This window comes from Hemiscyllium ocellatum, chromosome 7 (assembly GCF_020745735.1).
Source record: "Hemiscyllium ocellatum isolate sHemOce1 chromosome 7, sHemOce1.pat.X.cur, whole genome shotgun sequence".
Classification (NCBI taxonomy): Eukaryota; Metazoa; Chordata; class Chondrichthyes; order Orectolobiformes; family Hemiscylliidae; genus Hemiscyllium; species Hemiscyllium ocellatum.
The window spans coordinates 66,557,136-66,582,057 of NC_083407.1; the positions used below are offsets into that span (position 1 = coordinate 66,557,136).

The 24,922-nt window shown below is 39.3% G+C and overlaps 1 protein-coding gene across 1 annotated transcript in view; it reads right to left on the reverse strand.

Annotated features, from left to right (window-relative positions):
- Positions 1-24,922, reverse strand: part of ola1 (Obg-like ATPase 1) — a 225,852-nt gene that overhangs the window by 185,301 nt on the left and 15,629 nt on the right. Inside the window, exon 3 of the mRNA XM_060827923.1 lies at positions 6,252-6,395. Coding sequence (XP_060683906.1) covers positions 6,252-6,395 — 144 coding nt within the window. The remainder of the gene's footprint in view (positions 1-6,251; positions 6,396-24,922) is intronic.

Sequence of the window (24,922 nt, forward strand, 5' to 3'; positions counted from 1 at the left end):
GACCTACGGCCCCTTATAAAGCCTGTCTGGTCCTCTTTAATAATATGAGGCAACACCCTTTCCAATCTCAGTGCTAGGATTTTGGACAGAATCTTGAAGTCTGAGTTTAAAACAGAAATGGCCTGTATGAGCCAGGAACCCCAGGAACCTTCCCCTTCTTAAGAATTAAGGAAATATCAGCTTCTCTCAAAGATGCTGGTAGGCGTTCATGCATATAGGAGTGGTTGTACATCTTCAACATCGGAGCACGCTTTTTCTTAGTCAGGTATGCTAGATACTTCCCTGGCCTATCCCCATATTCGAACAGCCTCTGTTTAGCAAAAGCAAGTTCTTTCTTTGCATTTGTGTCAGTATTGAATTCAAGGCAGCCCGAAAGGCTGTGATCCGCTGTAACTTAGTCACCGAAGGCCGCGCAAAATGTGCTGCCTCCGCGGCTTTCAACCGCGTCTCATGGAGACGCTGCTGTTCCTCCTTCTGTCATTTCCAGCTCGCCAAACAGGAAATAGCTAATCCCCCAGCAAAGGCCTTAGCAGTCTGCCATAGCATGCCCGGACTACTAGCTGTGCCTGAGTTGAGAGTCAAGAATTCCTGAAACTCCTTCAAAAAGTTGCCCACAAATTTGGAATCCTTAAGGAGAAAAAGGGTCCAAACGCCAGTGCTGCAAACCTAGCCCTTCACTCTTGCCCTTAACCTCCAAATATGCCGCCGCATGATCAGAGATAGCTATATTCACAATTTTACAACCCATAATTGAATCCAGAAGGGTCGAGGGAGCCAGAAAGAGTCAATCCTTGTGACATTTATGTGGGTTTGAAAAAAAACGTGAAGGCCCTGCCGGTAGGGTGAAGACATCACCAAATATCCACCAGCCCCAACTCCTCGCATAAGTCAACCACCTGCTTGGCCTGCGAAGAAATATTTGGGGGCCCACAAGGCATCCTGTCCAGTGTTGAATCCAAAAGACAATTAAAATCCCCCCTATAATAATGTGCCGTGTTCCAAAAGCACTCAACTTAGAGAAAGCACTAATCAAAAATTTGAGGGAATGTGCCAGAGGACAGTAGATGTTTAAAATGTCATATTCCGCCCCATGTATCAGGGCTTTAAGTATCACAAACTGTCCCTGCTCATCTTTCACCTGCTCTAATAATCTGAATGGAAGATTTTTCTGGATAAGTACCGCCATTCCCCTACTTTTAGTAGTAAAGGCTGAAAAGAATACCCGGTCATAACCCCCCCTGTTGTAATTTCAGGTGTTCCCCATCATCAAGAAGGGTTTCCTGTAACAAAGCGATATCAACCTTTCCCTCTTAAGGCTAGAAAGCATTTCTTTCCTTTTAATAGGTGAATTACTTCCCTTAATGTTCCAGGTGCACCATTTAATAAGACACTTAGCCATATCCCCTTTCAGACACCTTGAACCCCTCGGAGGGAGAACCCTGCTTACAAAGCGCCGAGCATAAGACTCAGAATCAAAAAACTATATATACAAAAACTATTCTAATCATAACAACTATTATTACCAAAAAACTACAAAGAAAATCAACGATAGAATCTTGAATGCAAGACTCTTCCCTTGCCCATAAGGGGCACTCACCCTACCCATCCCCTCCTTCACAGCTCCTTCAAACCTGGACTGTGCCCCAGCCTTAGGCCACAAAAGAAACAAGGAGATGACCCTTAAAACAAAAGACAAAAATCAGGATGAGCACTCCACCCACCCCTGGCTTCATGTCACCCCTACTTGTGACTAAAGGTGAAGCAGAACAAACAAAACAAAAAGGGAGAGAGAAGCAAAGAACATCCACAAAATTTCCCATCATAAAATCCAGTTATTAAAAAAAAAGGAACAAACTTATTCCAAATTCGTTTCCCCCCTTTCCAAAAAGGAAATTATTAGGGAGAAAGAAAGGAAAAAAAAGGGAAAACATGGGGAAAAATAGAAAAGAGAACAAACATTAACCATATTCTTCAGGACAATCCATCGTTTTTTAAAAGTGTCCACAAAGTTTTTAGCCTTATCCGCCGAGTCAAATGTAGAAGGGGTGAGGAGAGGCTGTGCTGCAGTCTCTGGTAGGTGCTGCAGGGGAGTGTTCTCCCTGCTGCTGTTTGCTTCCTCCTTTTCCTTTTGGCATTCTTCCCACTCCCAAATATTAACAAATGTGTGTTCTGTAAGGTTTTAAACTAATATTTCCACCACACAAGTTGGCCAGGGATGGCAAAAAAAAACACCGGTATGCCTTGGTTGTCCACAGCAGTCCAACAGATTTGGTAAGATGTTGGCGATTCTAATTTTTGTTTTTTAATATTCTGTACAATCTTCTGACATGCCACTTCTATTTGCACAACTTTTTATTTTACTTTGATATATCTTAGCATTTCTAGTTACCCAAGGATCCATCCTTGGAATTTTTTTAACCTATTTGAATGCATTCATTCTGTATATTCTGAAATCCCCTCTACAATACCCACCATTGCATCTGTCAACCTATCTTTTAACCTAACTTGCAAATTCACTTCAGCTAGCTCGACATTCATGCCCGCATAATGACCCTTTTGTTTTAAAACATTCTCAGGCCCACTGACCTCTCTCTTAAACTAAAGTAAAATTCAACTAAATTATGGTTGCTACTTGGGCGTGTCATCTTTAATATCATGAATACAGCTTATCTCATCGCACAATATCCAATTTCATAGCCTACTCTCTGGCTGGATGCAGAACATGTTGTGCAAAGCGTTCTATGTACAGTACTCATCTAGGCTACACCTTTGCCTATCTGACTTTTCCCGACTATATGCAGGTGAAAATTTCCCATGATCACCACCAACCCAACCATACGATTACTGTTAGGAAGCCTGTTCACCATACTCAAGTGTTTTCTTGCCTTTATCATTTCTCTTCTCTACCCAAACAGTTCCTACAATTAGGGTTTTAAACTTCGATCATCCCTAATGCCATCATTAAATACCAGAGCCACTCCTCCACTTCTCCTAATTAAACATCCTGTAAACTTCATGATTCAGAGTCCAGTCCATGTCACCCTGCAGACATGTTTCTATAATGGCTACCAAATCATACTAAATATTTACACTTGCAGTTTATCAGTTTTGTTTTGAATGACACATGAATTCAGATACATAGCCTTTAGTTTTATACTTTTGCTCCTATTTTTTGCAAATTCGAGTCTTATCTATTGGTAGATTCTTAGATTTGTACTCTCTCCCCCTTCCTGTCACAGTCTATTTGTCATTTCCTATATACATGGATATTTCATGGAGATCATAGCTAAATAATAGGCTGTCTTAAAGGATCAGTTCTGAGTGAATTGAGCAAAAGCCAGGGTCTAACAGTGAAGGGAGACTGAGTAGATGCAGGTGAGCAGAAATTACTTTGGCTGTGGCTCTTATCACAGTGTGATGAGAGATGAGATGGTCAAGGCAATGGCTGTTAAATGGGTTGGGGAGTTTATACAGAAGGAGAGAAGTGAATTCAAAGTACAGACAGCAAGATAATTTGAGATGGGCTTTAAATTACAGAGATGAAACGGTTCATTACATAGGTGGGAAAGGAAAAGGACGAGGATATCGCCAAAGACCTTGAAATGGAGCTTGAGAGAAGATAGAGAATTAAGATTTTAGAAGAGACAGAGGAGAAGTGAATTAAGGCAAACTGCATGAAGGAAAGATTCCAAGGACACATTCTGTCAATCTACCAATTATAAAATCGGAAATTAAATAAACAACCAGATAATATTTTAGTCATATTAAATGAGATTAACATTGGAATTATTTTTAATATCTTTCCTAATGATCTTTAAAGCAGTATTTATGAAATGTCTGCACCTCTCAACAGATACCAGAAGCCCCAATTAAAAATTTCAAACAATTGTTTCTGAAATGGAACTTAAGCCTGCAAACCTTTCACACTCAGACAAAATAGTTACTTCTGAGCAATACTGGCACTTGCGAAGGCAGCAAGGATCATTTGGCAACAATGCAGCAGCAAGATATTCAATAAAAACAGATCTAGCTTAGAAGTGAGCGAAAACTGCTCTACAGAGGAGCAGAAAATTGAGAAGGTGAGAGAAGGCCAAGTACTAGAAAAGAGGCTATTCATCAGAGAGTTGTGCCTGTAGAATGTGTTGATGTTGAAGGTCACTAGAAAAGTCCAGAACTCAGTGAAAAATATACTTTGATTCAGTACAAAGTAAATTATTACTCTAAGGATTAAAATAAATTGGAGAAATAGCACCTAGTGGAGAATTGGGGTGTCAGCTCAAATAGGTTTATTAAAACTTGAAACTGCAAGTAACAGAATTTGCAGCAGCCAAGTCTCATCAGCGAAGTCTTTTACAAAAGCCTACTTCTGATTGCAGAGGAATCCAGGAGTCATGAAGTCAAATGTGAGCATGCAACTAAAACAAAAAATAGAGGAAGGACAGGAGTTGAGAAATTTATTCTACGTTGGTAAATTTGATCACGTAACCTGGATTCAATTGACCAGCTATTTAAGCCAGAGAATCTTTAGTAGCGAAAGAGAATTTTTGGTTCAGTAGGGAGGGAAATGTTTAACTGAAGGTAATCACACAGCAAGTTCCAAAGGAGTGAAGTACCAAAAAGATACTGCCAACATACTTACAAATGAAACATAATACCAGCCTAATGTGACACTCATCTCCAAACTCCGAGGGATGAGACCAACAGGGAAAATTGTTCCACTGGTACAGTAGAAAGTATTCTAATATAGCATGGGGCACACTGTCAACAAAAGGCAGAGTAATCATAAGACACTTAGTTCTATTAGCTGAACAGCTCATCTGTGGCACAAAGTGATACCAACATGGGTTCAATTCCCATACTGGATGAAGTCCTCATGAAGACCCCTCAACATCACCCCTCGTCTAAGGGGCAGTTGCCTTCTGGTTAAACTCACCAGTAATCATTTTTCTTGTGCTCTGTCTCATGAGGCAGTTGCCTCAGACTACATCAACTGTCAATTTTCATTCCCTAGCACCAACACCCAAAATCTGAGAACAAAATTCAAATTATATAAATACAAACATTGAAATCACATGGGTTTATCAGTTGTTTTTTAAACTTATCATAAAGGTGGTTTTCCACATCTGTATTCCGAATTCATCATGTGGTTAGTGGCTAATGAACCAGATGAAATTCTTCAGAAAGGCCAGAATACTTATTAACTAAAAAAAAATCAAAATTGGCTACTGAACTCTACAAAGAAACAAAACATCTTCAACCATTGTGAACATATTAGTTGTTATTGTTCTATGTTTCAAAAATATATTTCATAAATCGTTCATTGACTATGGGGTGCTTTGAGATGGAGATCACTGATAAGATTCCACCCTAATATTAAATGGATGTGTTGTTGTTAGTGCTAAACTTAGGAAATGAAGACATGCCAACTATTTTTTCAGTATGGCAAGTCCAATTTAGCTAAACTCAAAGTTGATTCCTATTGTACCAACATGATCTTTTCACATACCCTTCAATAAATCATCCTTTATAGCTGTTACAATCCAGAGTGCTGCAACAGTAGATATAGCAAATATAGCCAGCATAGATTATTGAAATTGCAAGTAAAATAAATCTGATTTTAAAAAATAATGACAATGATAATGATGAGGCTGCTGAAAAAGTGAAGAAATTACAGAATTAGCTTGGCTTTTTACTGATCTTAGGGGAGAAAAAGTATTAGAAGGACTTTTGCAAAGAAATATGGAGACAGTTGATATTGAATGAGTGGAATCTAAAACAAAAAAATAGAGGAAGGACAGGAGTTGAGAAATTCAATGGGTGCAGGCATTAAAATTATCATGCAAACAATTGCCAAAGCTGAATAAGCACTGCTGATAAAACCGACATCAATTTACAAATCAGTGTTCAAATGTTCAGAGTTTCTATCAAAACAATGGAAGTTGCAAACAACCAAAGAATTTATAAAACAGTGCACAAATTTTTGACTTGTGATTTTATAGCATCTTTCTTAAACTCAGGGCATCTCAAAGTGTCTAAAGCAAATAAAATGTCAGCAGTCACTGAAGTTACTTCAAAAGTTAAACAAAATAAAAGCTGAAACATTTTCACCATTCGATGTCCACAGGGAAATTACATTTATTTTATCTTGTTAAATAGTTCTTAAGATTAGGATAAATTTTAATCAAAAATGCTTCAGATGTCTAAAATCTACTTCGTATTTAAAACAATGTAATTAAAATACATCAATATACCTGGCAGGTTTGTGGTACTTGCAGAGAAAGTCAAATCGCTCATCTGGAACTGGCACTCTGCTTTCATTGGGATCAATGGTACAGAAGGGAAAGTTTTCTGCAGCTGCCTGACTTTTTGTTAGAACGTTAAAAAATGTAGATTTCCTGTTTCACAAAGAAAAAAAATAGTTAAAAGACCGGCATTTCTGAGAAAAGATACAATGAAACAATAGTATTTTGCCCAGCATACAGCAACGTCTAATATTTAAAGACAAGGGACTATAACTTTAAAGGCATATTTAGCCAATATTGAACAGGTCACAGTCTTGAAAAACAGAGTACTAGTTTGGGGGATTGAAGCATTACAAAAATAATAAGCTGAATTAAGTATTTGCAGAGAGTTGAGGAGAACTGAGATTTATTTTAAGCATTAAAAAGGTGAGAAACGCAAGTGTAAAATCACAATATTACAGCACTAAATGAGATCATTTGGTCTGTCACATCATTGCCAGTTTTCTACAAAAGCAACACTACTAGACCCATTCCTCTGCCCATTTCCCACAGCCATAACATTTTTTCTCCTCAGATAATTATCTGATTCCATTTTGAAAGCCATCACAGAATCCGTCCTCCACGCTCTCAAGCGATGCATTCCACAGCCTAACTACATGCTGTGTAAAAAGGTTTTATAATCATGTCACCTTTGGTTCTTTTGTCATTCACTTTAAATCAATGCCCTCTGTTTTTTTTTATTTTCTGCCCTTAATGTCAGTGCTGAGCACTTCCCTAGATGGTTTAATGCTAGTCAGAAGCATAAAACAAAATCCTCAACACTGATCCAATAATATGTTTAAACCCTAGCATTAAAAAGTACTATACCAAAGCAATAATCAATTTTATCCCCAAATTCAGTCATCCTATGAATGATACTATTAATTTACAGTTAAAAAGTATGGAGTAAAGTAGAGGGCAAACGCAAGCACAAGGGAAAGAGGGACAATCTGCAGGAGGTACCTAAATTTTCAATGCATTAACAACAAAAACAAAATAATGAAACTAGGTAGATTCTGTAACAACAAATATGAAAGCTAACCCTAAGAATTTGGTTTAAGTTTTCAAGCGATCATAGAAACCATGAGGATTATTTATGTGAGGACATTCAAAAAGATCATAGCATTTGCAACACAAGAGGTAGGAGGTCTACTTGTTTGTTCATGGAATGCCTATCTCTAATTTCCCTTGAGGAACTGGTGATGAGCTACTTTCTTAAATTGCTGCAGAACTAGCACTGAAGGTACACCCACAAGACTTATGACAGAATTTAAGGATATTGATTTAGCAATGACAAAACAGCAACATAATTTCAAGTCAGGATGGTATGAGACTTGGAGAGATACTTGAAATGGAAGCATCACAATATCTTAACAACCCTCAATTTTGATGGTAGAGCATAGTGGTTTGAAAAGGTGCTACTCAAAGAGACTTGGGCAAGTCCAACAGTGCACTTTGTCGATGGTATGTACTACTTTACTGTGGACTATTAATGGAAGTAGTGAACAATATGAATGAAGCTGGCTGCTTTGCCATAGATGATGAATGCAAAGTGTTGTGCAAATTAATTCTAAGACAAATGCTGACTATTCAACTGCACTTCTGACTTGCACCTTGAATGATGAACAGGCATAAGGAAATTAGGAGTCAAGTTACTCACTAGACATTCCTTGCCTCTAATTTGCTCTTGTAGTTGCAATGTTTATAATGCTGGCTTGGTGAAGTTTCAGGTCAATGGTAATGACCAGGATGCCGATGATGATGGTAATCCCATGCGGCAACGGTTTCATTCTCTTTTGCAGATAGTCACGGTGTGCAGTTCGGTAACAAACCTCACTCGCCAAATCAGAATGTTGTCCATTTAGGCATGAAGGAGTTGCAAATAGGACTGAACACTGTAACCTGGTGTTGAGAGATTGTAACTTTGTCCACCCCAGTCCAACATTGGCACCTTCATATCACAGCAATTATCAACATCCACCCAACCTGTGATGGAGGGAAGGTCATTAACAAAGTAGCTAAAGATGGACCTAGGAATCTAGGATGAAGAACAGCAATGTCCTGGGTCTCAAATAACTGACCTCCAATAATCCTTATGAGATCTGACTCCACTTGGGGACAGTTTTCCCATTGATTTCAAATTTGCTATGGCGTATTCAATTGCTGCCTAAATGTCAAGGGCATTCCTTCATGCTTCCCAACTAAAATGCAGCCTTTTCTTCCCCCACCTTTCGACAAAAACTTATCTCAATTGTCCTGGTGCAACAGAAACTCTGCATTGAACATCAGATTCATACTAATTGGGGGTTGATAATATTTTCCATCACGTTGCTGATGTTTGTGATAATAAACCAGATTAACTTTGTCTGGTTTACCAAGTTAATTCTGGGTATGGAGGGATTTTCTAATGAGGAGAGGTTGAGTAGGTTGGGGTTGTACTAAGTGTTTATGAGAACAGGAGATCTTGTTGAAACAAACAAGATTTAGAAGGCACTTCACAGGGTAAATGCAGAGAAGTTCTTTCCCTTGTGGCAGAAGTTAGGACTAGATGGCATCATCTCAAAGTAAGAGGTTTCCCTTTTAAAACAGAAATAAGCAGAGTAGTCGATTTGGGTCGTTTGGTATATTCAAGGCTGAGAGACAGAGAGACCTATCATCTGTAAGGGATTCAAGGGTTCAGGGCAAAAGACAGGAATGCAGCACGATCAGTACAGCCATAACACGCAAAGCAAATTTGCTGAATCGAATGGCCTATTTCTGCTTCTACATCTTATGGTCTGTTTTTGTAGACCAACAAAAAAATGTGGAAGTCTCCCACAATGTCAGATCAATCTCAGTATGGTGGCTGTGCTGTGACAGCTTGGGTTAGGATGTGGTTAGCTCTGGTGCGCAAGTCTTCAGTATTTTGACTGGATGATACAAAGGCATATGACCTGCGCATTCAGCCATTTTTTTAAATCATGGAGTGAATCAAATTAGCTGAACTCAGGCATCATTGATGCTGGGGATCTCAGAAGGGAGAAGATTAAATCAGCTAATGGGTACATCTAGCTGAAGATGGTTAGCAAATAATTCAGCCTCTTCATTTTCACTGATGGGATTAGCTCCCCAATCATTAAGAATACACATGTGTATGAAGTCTCCTCCCCCAGTTAGGTTAACTGTTGTCTGTTGACAAATTAATTTGGCAGGATTGCAGAGATTTGATCTGATCTGTTTGAAATTGCTTAGTTCTGTCTATAGCATCCAGGTTTCACTGTTCAGCACACACGTCCTGTGTTGCAAACATCTGATGCTACCCCTGGTGCACTCTCCTACACTGCTCATTGAACCAAGGCTGATCTCCTGGTTTGATGTGCTCACACACGTGTTTATGGGAGTTAGTGTTGCATTGCATTTGTAATTGTGGTGCTGTGTGAATAAACAATCATCTTTCCTTTATATTTAAACTTAGCAAAGAGGTTTTTTTTGTCTGATCAGTAAAATTACAACATTAAAAAACATTTAAAACACACCCTCTGAAGAAATGCAGAGGTCAACAGGGAGGTGAAGGATTTTAAAAAGGGGAAAGATACTCTGCCACTCCTTTTCTGCCCAAGGTGGTGCCACCGAGAGATTCAATCAATAAAGCACTCAGTATAACAAATCAGCTTCATCTCCAGAAAGACTCTGTGGGCTTCATTCATATTGATACTATCATGGACAGATGCATTTGAATAGTTAAAATTGGCGAGGGTGAGTAGGTTTTTCACTCTTACTGGATCTCTCATCACAGATCCAGTCTGGTTGATATGACCCTTCTAATGTTACCAAGCCATTCTTGGTGACATACACTGAAGTTTGCACTTCCTTTCCATGTTTGTCTAATTTACTTTGAACTGATAAAGTATACTTTTATGGCATTATTTAAGATAACAGAGTAGCTTCCAGGATGTTTTTGTAAACTTTCATTTAATAATCTTGAACTTACAGCCCTTATCAGTTTGTTAATTTCAAGACTGCAGTCTATGAGAGATAACTGTGTCTATTCAGCTTATCAAATTCATTTTTAAATTACTCTTGAATATCCTCTTCCACTGCTCTATCAGAGCATGCACTGATCAATGTATGGAACCATCCACACATTTGTCTTAAAATTGTATTTCAGTAGTTTAAAAAAAACTTAGTTTTTTTTAAAGAATCACATATCTAATAACAAACTGCTACTTCTATACTTCAGCACTTGTAGAAAATGACCACTTCTTTATTAACTGAAGAATCAGAGTTTCCCAGTTTTTCCTTGTAATGAGACTTCCAAGAGAGCTAATAGCCTCCAGTTTCTTTGCTACATTGTCTCATTTGTTGAATGTTGCAAGGCACTGTTGGACTGTTGCTAAACTGAAATAATTAGATTGGGTGTAAAAGGGGAAATATGTTCCATTCAAAGTCATACCTAGCTGTGACAAAATTGTGGAAAAAATAAATTCTATGAAAATAGTGTAAATTTTGGCACTTTATGGAAGCAATAGTCTGTATACATAGTCTTAGAGAAATCAACAAAGCATTTAAATTTCAACATTCTACTGCAGGTTCATGTTTTTTATCCACTTCAGTTATTATTTGAGAGAAAGGGTATCCCTATGATGCGGCTTAACATGTTACATAAAGCATCTAGAGCATATCTATGATTTTTCTATTGCGAGGTCTCTTCCAAAGACAAAGGGAAGGGAATGTTGAACAGAACTCAGCACAGAATTTACCTTGGTAGACAGTGATTGAAGTGATTCAAGTCCAGCATAGTAGAGAGACTGGCAAGGAATAAGTAGCACAAGGTGAGAATGTGTAAAGGGTATAGGCAGGCAGGGAAAGAGTTAAAGTTCTGAATTTTGTGAAACAAGAGGTTCAGCTGAGCACAACTCAGATCAGATAAGCACTTACAGTTAATGGTGGGGGTACTGGAGGCAAGGCTAATGGGTTAACAAGGTGGAAATGCATTCATTATGTAGAGCCATTTAACAATATTAGAAGCATTGAGTATGCAAGGTCAGCTAACAAGGTGAAAAGTATCCATTGGATTAATCCAGTTAACAAGGTTAAGAACATTCATTGTATAACAGTAAGGGGCTTGATCTCAGATATTGATACTCGTTGATTGTAACAGTCACCCAATGAATAATGTTTGTTGCCTTATCTGGATGCTCCTCCCTATAAAATGACTAAACTACTCTTCTAGACAAGACCGTGAACTCATGCCTCTGTGGACACGGGCGATTGTTCTCTCTCCCTCCAGGGCCCGCAATAAGGTAAAACTATACAGTGTCTCTGAGCATCTTGCTTTGACTGAGAGGTAAATGGGACAATAAAGGGGTTCCTAATTTCTAAACCTTCGCAGTATGAGAGCTCAGACTTACAGACACAATCCCTCCAGTCTAATTCTTCATGCATTCAGGATTATCCAGCAAACAATATCCAATTGCTGAATTACATCCAATGGTGGACACTGTGTGCATGATTTGTGAACATAGGCTAGTTGGGCATATTCAATGCCTTCCAAATTATGAACAACCGAAGGCACATATCCCTTGATACAATCTACCAGTGCTTTTGACAAATAGCCTACATATGGGGGTTCATACCAACACTGGAATAAATTCACATTACTCAGTTATGTGATGGACAAAAGCTTTTGCTGACTTGATAGCAGCATCCTGTTAATGGTCAGCACCACTCCTCTTACAATTACATAGTAATAGAGTGAAATCTATTGTTCAAACACTTGAGATGGATTACTGTAATCCCAGGTAGACAAGGTAGCTTTCAAGACCAAGAACGACTGCCTTAAAGCCGTTAACAAATTTCTGCGATACACAGGAAGAAATGCTCTGATCAGTCTTTTTAGGCCCTGATCAAACAGAGTCAATGTGCTTGGCTTAAAAAGTTAAACAAAATCTGATAGTTAATTGTCAATCAACATAAACTGGTTCATTCTCTATGGCAATGATTCTACCAGAGACCACTTCACAGCCAAGAAGCATTTTCATGGGGTATAAACATTTGTTTTCCCTTTGGGAAATGCCCTGATGAATTCAAAATTTAAAAACTACCAAAATGTGTTTATTTTCTGCAATAAACAAATACTCAGCATGAAGAAAAGTAAGAAAAGCACAGGTAAGCAGAGATATTCAGCAGACAATAACCATGCAAACTGAGGAGGAAGACATTCAGCAAAGTATAGGAGACACTGAACAAAAACACAGAAGCAGAAAAATGAGAATGACTTAGTCATAAATTTATTCCAATTTATAAATCTCCAAAAGTTTGTTCAAATCAGAAAATTAGAGTATGTATTTTATCCACAAGAAATTAATGGTAAATTTACCAATTTCTACAATGACCTATAGGCTCCCATTTCTAAATTTTCACTTTCCCATTTGTGTTTTGTAAACAAGGGATGGGAGAAACTGGCATTCTTAAACTTCATTTTCAAAGATGCATGTTAAGATGGCATATGTTTGTGCTGGTGCATTGTACAAGTGGTTAATTATGCCTTGTCATTCAACACATGGGAAATAGTGTAGAACTCAGGACAGATTAAAATATTTTAAAACATGCATAATTCCATGAATTTCCTAGTATAGACACAACAAATCAGGCTCACAATAATTGACACTCTTAAAACTTTGAAACAAATTATTGTTTACGACATGTTAGCAATTGACTATTTTCAATCAACACTATTTTCATCTCACATTAGGGACATTTCTAATACCATTGCTTATTTTTTATAAATCAGATACAAACCATCAAATGGTAAGAGAAAGGTAAACATTAATACTTCTATTTAGTTTTAGACCCAGGAGATAAACAATAACCTTCACCTATCAAGGCATGTCACTAGTTTCTGACAACTCAATAATATTTTATGATAAACAAAAAAAGTGAATAGAATCAATTAATTTTACTTCTTCAAACTAAAGTAAAAGCTTACAGAGGAAGTGATGATGAAACAGTGACAAAAAGTCAAATAATTTTCCACTAGTTCACAAAAGGCAACTGGCACAATCCCTCGCATAGAATACATTTTTTGCATTGATACAAGAGAAGAGAGTTTTACTTTGAATCTAGCTTACACAACATCAAATTTTACATTACTTTAGTCTGCCAAGAGAGGGCAAATTTGTTCCAATGTTCATCTCTGAACCAATATGCTAAAAAGTGTGTAATTTGATCATAAAACAGAGAAAAGAAGCCGCCTAAAACATTTGTCAACAGAACAAGAATATCATAAAATATACCAGTTTATGTCAAAAATGATTAGAAAACATGTCTTTTCCTCATTTTCTTTGAGTTATGACATCTCAAGGGACAATTAAAAAGAACAGGAAATGTTACAGCAGTTCTCAAACAAGGATCTGGAATTCCTCAGAGATTTTCCAGGAGTACTCAAAAATAAAGTGGAAGCATTCACCAAGCAAACCTAGCCTAATGGATGAGGGGAGAGGAGAGCAGAGTGTCACTGGCACACTTGTGGAGCACAGTGGGCTAACTATCTTAACTTAAGAGAGAAGTTTGCATCATGGAGCACTGAAAACCACATTAAGATCACTATTTCTCAGTATAAATTTTTAATACTGGTTTAAGAAAGAGTTATATTCATACAGAACAGAAAAAGAGACCCTTCAATCCAATTCAACCACATCAACTAGACATCCCAATGTGACCTTGTCCCATATCCCTCTAAAGACTTCCTATTCATATATCCATCCAGATGTCTTTTAAATATTGTAATTGTACCAGCCTCCATCATTTCCTCTGGCAGTTCATTCCATACATGGACCATCCTCTGCGTGAAAAAGTTACCCTCAGCTTCTTTTTAAATCTTTCCCCCTCATCTTAAACCTATGCCCTCTAGTTTTGGACTCCCTTACCCAAGGAAAAAGACCTTGGCTATTCACACTATTCATGCCCCTCATGATTTTATAAACCTCTAAAAAGGTCACCACTCAACCTCTGACATTCCAGAGAGAAAAAAGCTCCAGAATATTCAGCCTCTCTCTATAGTCAAACTTTCCAGTCCCAGCAACATCCTTGTAAGTCTTTTCTGAACCCTCTCAAGTTTAACAACATTCTTGCTATAGAAAGGTGACCAGAATTGTATACAGTATTCTAAAAGTGGCCTCACCAATGTCCTGTACAGCTGCAACATGACGTCTCAACTCCACTACTCGATGCCCTCGCCAAAGACAAGAATGCAAAACACCTTTTTAACATCCTGCCTATCTGCAACTCGACTTTCAAGGAACTATGCACCTACATCCCAAGGTCTTCTTGCTCGGCAACACTACCCAGACCCTGTTATTAAGTGTATAAGTCCTGCCCCAGCTTGCCTTACAAGATGCAGCACTTCATATTTATCTAAATTAAACTCCATCTGCCACTCCTCAGCCTACTGGCTTATCTGACCACAGTCTGTTGTACTGAGATAATCATCTTCATTATTATGACACCACCTATGTTGGTGTCAGCTGCAAACTTACTAATCACGCCTCCCATATTCACCTCCAAATCATTTATATTAATGGCAAAGAGCCGTTCACTTCAACTTATTAAAATACATTCTATGCAACACTTGTATGTCTATTATTTTCAGTAATATAATTTGGATAGGAAGAATCCATTGGTTAGTAATGAACTTGAAAAGGATTTTTTCAATGTTATAAAACCACTCATAAATAAACCCACTCCTTAATTTAAATACTGCCTCCAAATCAATAAATGGGGTTTGTTAATAATCTACTTATTGAGCATAACTACTTTCTAATGCAGCTGTGCATACTCACAAATTTACCTCCTTTCCAGGTACACCATGGTGTTCCAAATATATAATGATAACATGAGGAGAATTGTCAACAGGTCGGTGGAGGACTCAAAAACAAATACCTCCAACTGTAACTACAATTAAGGTATGAAAAAAATGGAATTTTATGGCCATATGTTTCTGATTACCAATGGTAATATTCATGAATACAATTTATGATGATGTCAAAAAAGATGTCAGAAAATGTGGCTGTATTTGAATTTAGAAATGAAGATCACATTCTGCAGTCAGTTTATACTGTGTTGCATCTATTGCACCATTTACTATAGTATGTAACAATTCTAAAGATACACCCTTAAGACTCAAAAGATTAATGTAAGTAATTTCATCTGCTGCAATCATAGTAATTACAACACCCACATCAGTTATTTTTGGCCCCAACAGTTCAGATGTTGCTCATTTTAATGATTAGTTCAATTCATTCCACATGTGTCCCTAAAGGGGATAGTACAGTAAAATTCATTCATAAATATCTTATTATTTAAATACTGCAGCCAAAAGTATTTAAAACTCTGTCATATTGGGCTAGCAGTGGACACTAACAATCAAGCTTTTCTTTAATGGGAACCACTTAGTCTGTAATGGATTGTCTGCTATCACACCTGTCATATCATGGACAATTTTATTCTGATTAAAAAAGGCCAGGTATAAGGAATGCATTGTTCCCACATGGCTTATCCACATTGGAAACCTTAAATGTTAACTAAAACCTGATGGATAATATTCTACACACATTTCAACTGAAAATAAAAGCAGAACACTAGACCTAGATTATCAGAAATCCATGCATCAACGCACATAATTTTGTGGCAGTTTAGGAAATGAAGTGAACTTTTGACCTCTCAATTCATTTACCAGTAAACTATTGTACCATATGACCCATCAACAACAGAAGAACCAAGTGTGTAAATGTCAAAACACTGTCAGGACCATGGCACTTTGGAAATGATGTTGTCAAGAAATGACACATAAAATGCAAAAGCCTTCCCCATTGCTGATGTGAAATGGTAATGAACAATGATGGAGTTTTCCCTTACAAGATGCCACATTGTTCCTATCAACCACATCCTGGAAAATATGGCTAATGATTTGCATCAGAATAACAACCACGACATCTGTAGTTATTCTCATTCATTTTTGATATCTATACACAGCACATCAGTTTTAAGTGTGAGATGAATGCACAAACACAATACACTTCCTTGAAAATGTTAGCTACATCTGTCTGATGTAAAGTGCTCAAAGACTGAACAAAATATAACATTAGAACATTACTCAGTTGCAATATTACATATAGTTTTATGTTTCCCCTTAAAAAAGGAATATAAAAGTAATGAATAAAGCAGTACATTTTCACTGGTTATTACCAAGGGTTAGGAATTAGTTATGAAAAGGTTGGAGAAGTACAAACATATCCCATCATCACCCCTCCACACCACCGCCACACTACCTTTCTCTAGCCCAAAGCAGAAAAGATCAAGGTGTGACAGAGATTGCTTGCATACTGTTTATTTACAGGAAATGAACCATGAAACTGCAAAAGAACAATTAAAATGATGATTCCCAACTGTGGTAATAAACTAATTACAAAATCATGAAACATTCTTTTCCCAAGGGGTTGGAAACAAGAATACAGAGCAGGCTTTCCAATGTTCGAAGTGACAATATTCTATAAAAGGAGATAATCAGAATTAATCCTATAATTTTTACCAATTTTCTCAATTTTTAGAGGAACTGTTTTCCTGACGCCAGATAATGCTCTAGTATGAATGGTTTCTTTTCAAGTCTCAACCAGTCCTAGTCCATTTTTTTTAAAAAACAAGGTGACTGAGGACAACAGGAGCAGAGAAAATTCACCGTCGCGTATATTAATACAATGCTCTAAAGGAGGACTTCACTATCTGACAGAAAGCGGTACCAAGACACAAGCAGGAGATGAATATTGTGATGAAATATATAAAAGATAGATATTTCATCCCCAAGAAAATATATATATTTCATCCCCATAAAATATATATCATCCCCAAGAAAAGAAAGATTATCCGGGGAGGGATTAGACAGCCATGGCTGACAAAGGAAGTCAGGAAATGTATCAAAGAAAAAGAGAGATCTTATAAAGTGGCCAAGAGCACTGGGAAATCAGAAGATTGGGAAGACTACAAAAATAAACAGAGGATAACAAAGAGCGAAATAAGGAAGGAGAGGATCAAATATGAAGGTAGGTTAGCCAGTAATATTAGAAATGATAGTAAAAGTTTATTTCAATACATAAGAAACAAACAACAGGCAAAAGCAGACATTGGGCCACTTCAAACTGATGCTGGAAGACTAGTGATGGGAGATAAGGAAATAGCAGGAGAACTTAACAAGTACTTTGCGTCAGTCTTCACAGTGGAAGACATGAGTAATATCCCAACAATTAAAGGGAGTCAGGGGGCTGAGTTGAGTATGGTTGCCATTACAAAAGAGAGAGTGCTAGAAAAGCTAAAAGGTCTTAAAATTGATAAATCTCCTAGCCCCGATGGGCTACATCCTTGAGTTCTGAGGGAGGTGGCTGAGGAAATAGCGGAGGCGTTGTTGAGATCTTTCAAAAGTCACTGGAGTCAGGGAAAGTCCCGGATGATTGGAAGATTGCTGTTGTAACCCCATTGTTCAAGAAAAGATCAGGACAAAAATGGAAAATTATAGGCCAATTAGCCTAACCTCGGTCGTTGGTAAAATTCTAGAATTCATCGTTAAGAATGAGGTTTCTAAATTCTTGGAAGAGCAGGTTTGGATTAGAACAAGTCGACATGGATTTAGCAAGGGGAGGTCATGCCTGACAAACCTGTTAGAATTCTTTGAAGAGGTGACAAGTAGGTTGGACCAGGGAACCCAGTGGATGTGGTCTATCTAGACTTCCAAAAGGCCTTTGATAAGGTGTCACATGGGAGGCTGCTGAGTAAGGGGAGGGCCCATGGTGTTCGAGGTGAGCTACTGGCATGGATTGAGGATTGGCTGTCTGACAGAAGGCAGAGAGTTGGGATAAAGGGTTCTTTTTCGGAATGGCAGCCGGTGACAAGCGGTGTCCCACAGGGTTCAGTGTTGGGGCCGTAGCTGTTCACGTTATACATTAATGATCTGGATGAAGGGACTGGGGACATTCTAGCGAAGTTTGCCGATGATATGAAGATAGGTGGACAGGCGGTAGTACTGACGAAGTGAGGAGGCTGCAGAAGGATCCAGACAGTTTGGGAGAGTGGTCCAGGAAATGGCTGAAGAAGTTCAATGTGAGCAAATGTGAGGTCTTGCACTTTGGAACAAAACAATATAAGCATGGACTACTTTCTAAACAGTGAGAAAATTCATAAAGCCAAAGTACAAAGGGATCTGGGGAGTGCTAGTCGAGGATTCTCTAAAGGTAAACATGCAGGTTGAATCCGTGATTAAGAAAGCAAATGCAATGTTGTCATTTATCTCAAGAGGGTTGGAATATAAAAAAAGCAATGTGCTACTGAGACTTTATAAAGCTCTGGTTAAGTCCCATTTGGAGTACTTTGTCCAGTTTTGGGCCCCACACCTCAGGAGGGACATACTGGCATTGGAGCGTGTCCAGTGGAGATTCACACGGATGATCCCTGGAATGGTAGGTCTAACATATGAGGAACGGCTGAGGATCCTGGGATTGCACTCATTAGAGTTTAGAAGGTTAAGGGGAGATCTAATAGAAACTTACAAGATAATACATGGCTTAGAAAGGGTGAACGCTATGAAATTGTTTCCGTTAGGCGGGCAGACTAGGGCCCGTGGGCACAGCCTTAAAATTAGAGGGGGTCAACTCAGAACAGAAATGCAGAGACATTCCTTCAGTCAGAGTGAGGTGGGCTTGTGGAATTCATTGCCGCAGAGTGCAGTGGAGGCTGGGATGCTTAAATGTCTTCGAGGCAGAGATTGATAAATTCTTGATGTCACAAGGAATTAAGGGCTACGGGGAGAATGCGGGTAAGTGGAGTTGTAATGCCCAGCAGCCATGATTAAGTGGCAGAATGGACTCGATGGGCCGAATGGCCTTACTCCCACTCCTATGTCTTATAGTCTTAAATGCTATACAGGTCCAAAGCTAATTCTATTGCTTTATAGGAGATAGTGAGGACTGCAGATGCTGGAGATCAGAGCTGAAAATGTGTTGCTGGAAAAGCGCAGCAGGTCAGGCAGCATCCAAGGAGCAGGAGAGTCAGCGTTTCAGGCATGAGCCCTTCTTCAGGACCATGCCCGAAACGCCGACTCTCCTGCTCCTTGGATGCTGCCTGACCTGCTGCGCTTTTCCAGCAACACTTTTCAGCTCTATTGCTTTATAACCAGTCACCATATTCCACAAGTATGTGGGTACTCAAAATCGTTTAAACAAATCCACGTGTATCACATGAAAAAGGATTAAAAGTCTCCATTTCCTGTCAATTCCATTAATGATACACATGTTTGTATTGGAAACTGCTCATGTAAACTTGCCATGGGCTAGGAAAAGAAATCATGGGCCCTGGTACTGCCCTGGTTTCTGGCACCTGACAGGTTCAGTCAAGCACCTTCACAATACACCTTGGGTCCTATCGAATAGTGCAGTAAAGGCGGCAGCCATTCAGTCCATCAAGGTTTAGGTCAGTCTTTCAAAGAGAAAGACTCTTTGTATTTATCCAATTTCCCTTTGAAAACTAAATTCAATCTCTATGTCCCACAATATCAGGGAGAGTATATTCCAAAACATAACAATCCGATGTCAATCATTGTGTTGCCTCTGTTTTTATTTGCCAATCAACTTGTGTAAAACTAAATCTGGGTTACATCTGGACCTCGTGACAGAGTCTATTATAAAAGATTTAAGTGTCTGACACTTGGAAAACAGTGAAACTATCAGAAACAGTCAATGTGGTGAAGGGACAGCAAGTGGATGCGGTTTACTTGGACTTTCAGAAGGTTTTCGGTAAGCTCCGACGTAACAGATTAGAATGTAAAATTAAAACTATGGAGTTAGGGCTACTGTACAAATGTGGATAGAGGACTGGTTGACAGAACAGGAAACAGTTGAAATAAATGGTCACTTTTTGAGAGGAAGCCAGTGACTCGTAGAGTACTGCAGGGCTTAATTCTTGGAATCCAGCCTCTCTCAATATATATTAATGATATATATTGGAATCAAATGTAATATCTTCAATTTTGCAGACAACACAAAGTTGAGTGGGAGGATGAACTGTGAGGAGGATGCAGAGATGCTTCAAGGCAATTTGGACAAGGTAAATAAGTAAGCAAATGTATGGCAGATGAAGTGTAATGTAGATAAATGTGAGTTTATCCACTGTGACAACAAAAAGAGGAAGACATTTTTTTAAATATGAATGGCCAATAGATTGGGAAAGTAGGTGGTGTGACAAGACCTGGTTGTCCTTGGACACTAGTCATTGAAAGTAAGCAATTGGGGCAACAAGCAGTGATGGCAGCAAATTGGCTTTCATAGTAAGAAGGTTCGAACATAGGAGTGAGGATACCTTCCTGCAATTCCACAGGGACTTGTTGAGATCACAGAATACTGTGTGCAGTTTTGTTCTCCTCATCTGTAGATAAATGCATTGGCTATGGACACAAATGTATAACAGACTGATTCCTGGAATTGCAGACGGACACACGAAGAGAGACTGGATTACTTGGGACTATATTCGTTGGAGTTTAGAAGATTGAGGGAAGAAACTCTCAGAAATCTATAAAATGCTAACAAGACTAGACACAGTGAATACAGGATGCTCCATATGACCAGGGATTGCAAAATCAGAGATCATAGTCCAAGAACATAGGGTAGGCCATTTCGGGTTGAGATAGGAGTAATTTCTATACCCGAGAGTGGTGAGGACATAGAAGTCGCTGTTGCAGGAAGGGAGGTGAAAACAATACATATTTTCAAAAGAGTTACAACTGTAGGTCTTACAACTGAAAGGGATCAAAAGGTATGGAAAGTGGGAATAGGTTCTGAATTGGATGATCAGCCACGACCATATTGAATGTCCAAGCAGGTTTGAAGGGCTGGAACTGCTACTCCTATTTTCAACGTTTCTGTGTTCTAGCCAAAAGTACAGCTGCAAACACAATATGATGAATGTCTCTTTTCTGGCGTAAAACTCAATAGAACATAAATAGTAATGGCTGTGAATTTAGTATTGTGACTAGAGTCATAGAGATATGACCAGCATGGAAACAGATGATTCGGTCCATTTCATCCATGCTGACCAGATATCCTAACCTAATCCAGTCCCATTTGCCAGCACTTGGTCCATATCCCTATAAACCCTTCCTATTCACGTGCCTTTTAAATGTTGCAATTGTACCAGCCTCCACTACTTCCTCTAGCAACTCATTCCATATACGCACAATCCTTTGCACGGAAAAGTTGTCCGTAGGTCCCTTTTAAATCTTTCCCCTATCAGCCATAAACTTGTGCTCTCTATTTCTGGACTCGCCACCCCATGGAAAACACCTTGTCTATTTACCCTATCCATGCCCCTCGTGATTTTATAGACCTCGAAGGTCATGCCTCAGCCTCCGATGCTCCAGGGAAAATGGCCTCAGCCTATTTAGCCTCTTCCTATAGCTCAAGCCCTCCAACATCTTTGTATTCTTTTCTGAACCCTTTCAAGTTTGTGGGCGGCATGGTGGCACAGTGGTTAGCACTGCTGCCTCACAGCACCAGAGACCCAGGTTCAATTCCCGCCTCAGGCAACGATCTGTGTGGAGTTTGCACATTCTCCCCATGTCTGTGTGGGTTTCCTCCAGGTGCTCCATTTTCTTCCCACAGTCCAAAAATGTGCAGGTCAGGTGAATTGGCCATGCTAAATTGCCCCTAGTGTGAGGGGAAATCGGTCTGGGTGGGTTGCTCTTCAGAGGGTTGGTGTGAACTTGTTGGGCCGAAGGGCCTGTTTCCACACTGTAAACAATCTAAAGTTTCACAACATCCTTCCAATAGCAGGGAGACCAGAATTGCACACAATATTCCAAAAATGGCTGAACCAACGTCCTGTACAATTGTAACATGATCTCCCAACTCTGATTCTCAATGTTCTGACCAATAAAGGAAAGCATACTAAATGCTTTCTTCACTATCCTATCTAGCAGAGACTCCACTCTCAAGGAACTATGAACTTGCAGTCCAAGGTCCCTTTGACCAGCAACACTTCCCAGGACCTTACCATTACATGTATAAGTCCTGCCCTGATTTGTCTTTCCAAAACGCAGCAACTCACATTTATCTAAATTAAACCCCATCTGCTATTCCTCAACCCGTTGGCCCATCTGATCAAGATCCTGCTGTACTCAGAGGTAACCTTCACTACCCACCACACCTCCAATTTTGGTATCATCTGCAAACTTACTAACTATACCTCCTATATTCATATCCAAATCATTTAAATAAATGACAAAAACAGTGGATTCAGCATCGATGCTTGTGACACACCACTGGTCACAGGTCTCCAGTCTGAAAAGCAACCCTCCACCATCACCACTGCCTTCTACCTTCAAGCCAGCTCTGCATCCAAATAACTAGTTCTACCTGTATTCCACATGAGCTAACCTTGCTAACCAGTTTATCAAGAGGAACCTTGTCAAACACCTTTTTTTTTGTCCTTGCACAGGTGCACACACACACACTGATCCAGCTTCAAACACCTTATTGAAGTCCATATAGATCACATCCACCACTCTGCCCTCATCAATCCTCTTTGTTACTTCTTCAAAAAGCTCAATCAAGTTAGTGAGACATGATTTCCAAAGCACACAGCCATGTTGACCATCTCTAATCAGTGCCTTTCCAAATACATGGAAATCCTATCCCTCAGGATTCCCTGCGTCAACTTGCATCACTGATGTCTGACTCACCAGTCTCTCGTTCCCTGGCTTTTTCTAACCATCTTTCTTAAATAGCAGCATGTTAGACAACCTCCAGTCTTTCAGCACCTCACCTGTGACTATCGATGATACAAATATCTCAGCAAGGGGCCCAGCAATCGCTTTCCTAACTTCCCAGAGTTCTAAGGTTCACCTGATCAGGCTCTGGGGATTTGTCCATTGCTATGCATTTTAGGACATCCAGCACTTCTTCCCCTGTAATATGTTCGTGAAATAGATGGTGACATCGTAAATAATCACATTCTGTATCTTTCATGTTCTTCTCTACAGTAAACAGTGAAACAAAATACTTGTTTAGTATCTCCCCTGTCTCCCGCGGTGCCACACATAGGCTGCCTTGCTGAACCTTATGGGGTCCTGTTCTCTCCCCAGTTACCCTTTTGCCCTTAATGTACTTGCACAATCTCTTTGGAATCTTCCTAATCCCATCTGCCAAAGTCATCGCATGTCCCATTTTTGCCCTCCTGATTTCCCTCTCAAGTAAATTCCTACTGCCCTTATACTCCAAGGATTCACTCAATCGCTGCTGTCTATACCCGACATATGATTCTTTCTTTTCTTGACCCAAACCGCAATTTCTCTAGTCATCCAACATTCCCTACACCTACGTGCTTGTCTTTCACCCTCACAGGAACATAGTATTTCTGGACTCCTGTAATCTCATTTTTGAAGGCTTCCTATTTTCAGCTGTCCCTTTGCCTGAGAACATTCGCACCCATTCAGCTTTTGAAATTTCTTACCTAATACTGTCAAAATTGGCCTTTCTCCAATTTAGAACTTCAACTTTTAGATCCAGTCTATCCTTTGTCATCATTATTTTAAAAACTAATACAATTATGGTCACTAGCCCCAAAGTGCCTTATTTCCCAAGAGTAGTCAAGTTTTCCACCTTCTCTCGTAGCTACATCCATATACTGAAAGCAGAAAATTTTCTTGTACACACTTAGTTCCTCCTCATCTAAATCTTTAATACTATAACAGTCCCAGTTTATGTTTGGAAATTTGAAATCTCCTACCATAACCTCCCAGTACAGGTGTAATGTTATCCTTTATCAAAAGCACAACTCCCCAACCTCTCTTGACCCCCTTCCTATCCTTCCTATAGCATTTGTATCCTGGAACATTAAACTGCCAGTTTTGTCCAGCCCTGAGCCACATCTCTAATTGCTATGATATCCCAATCCCACATTCCTAACCAGGCAGAGTTCATCTGCCTTCCCTATTAGACCTCTTACACTGAAATAAACACAGTTTAATTTACTTCAAACTCTGCTTTGCTACTGCCTGTCCTGACTATTTGACTTGCTCCTTTTCCCAATTGTACCAGTCTCAGACTGATCGTTTTCCTCATTATCTCCCTGAGTCTCACCCACCCCGCATTATTTGCTTAAATCCTCCCAAACAGCTCTAGCAAATCTCCCAGCCAAAATATTAGTCCCCTTCCAATTCAGGTGCAAACCATCCTCCTTATACAGGTCACTTCTACCCCAAATGAGATTCAAATGATCGAATCAGGTGGCAGGGTGGCTTAGTGGTTAGCACTGCTGCCTCACACCGCCAGGGACCCGGATTCAATTCCCAACTCGGGCAACTGTCTGCGTGGGGTTTGTATATTCTTCCCGTGTCTGCATGGGTTTCTTCCGGGTGCTCCGGATCCTCCCACATTCCAAAGATGTGTAGGTTAGGTGAATTGACCATGCTAAATTGCCCATAGTGTTAGGTGTAGGGGAATGGGCTGGGTGGATTGCTCTTCGGAGGGTCAGTGTGGACTTGTTGGGCGGAAGGGTCTGTTTCCACACTGTAGGAAATGTAATCAAAAATGTGAAGCCTGCAACTCCTGCGCCAACTCCTCAGCCAC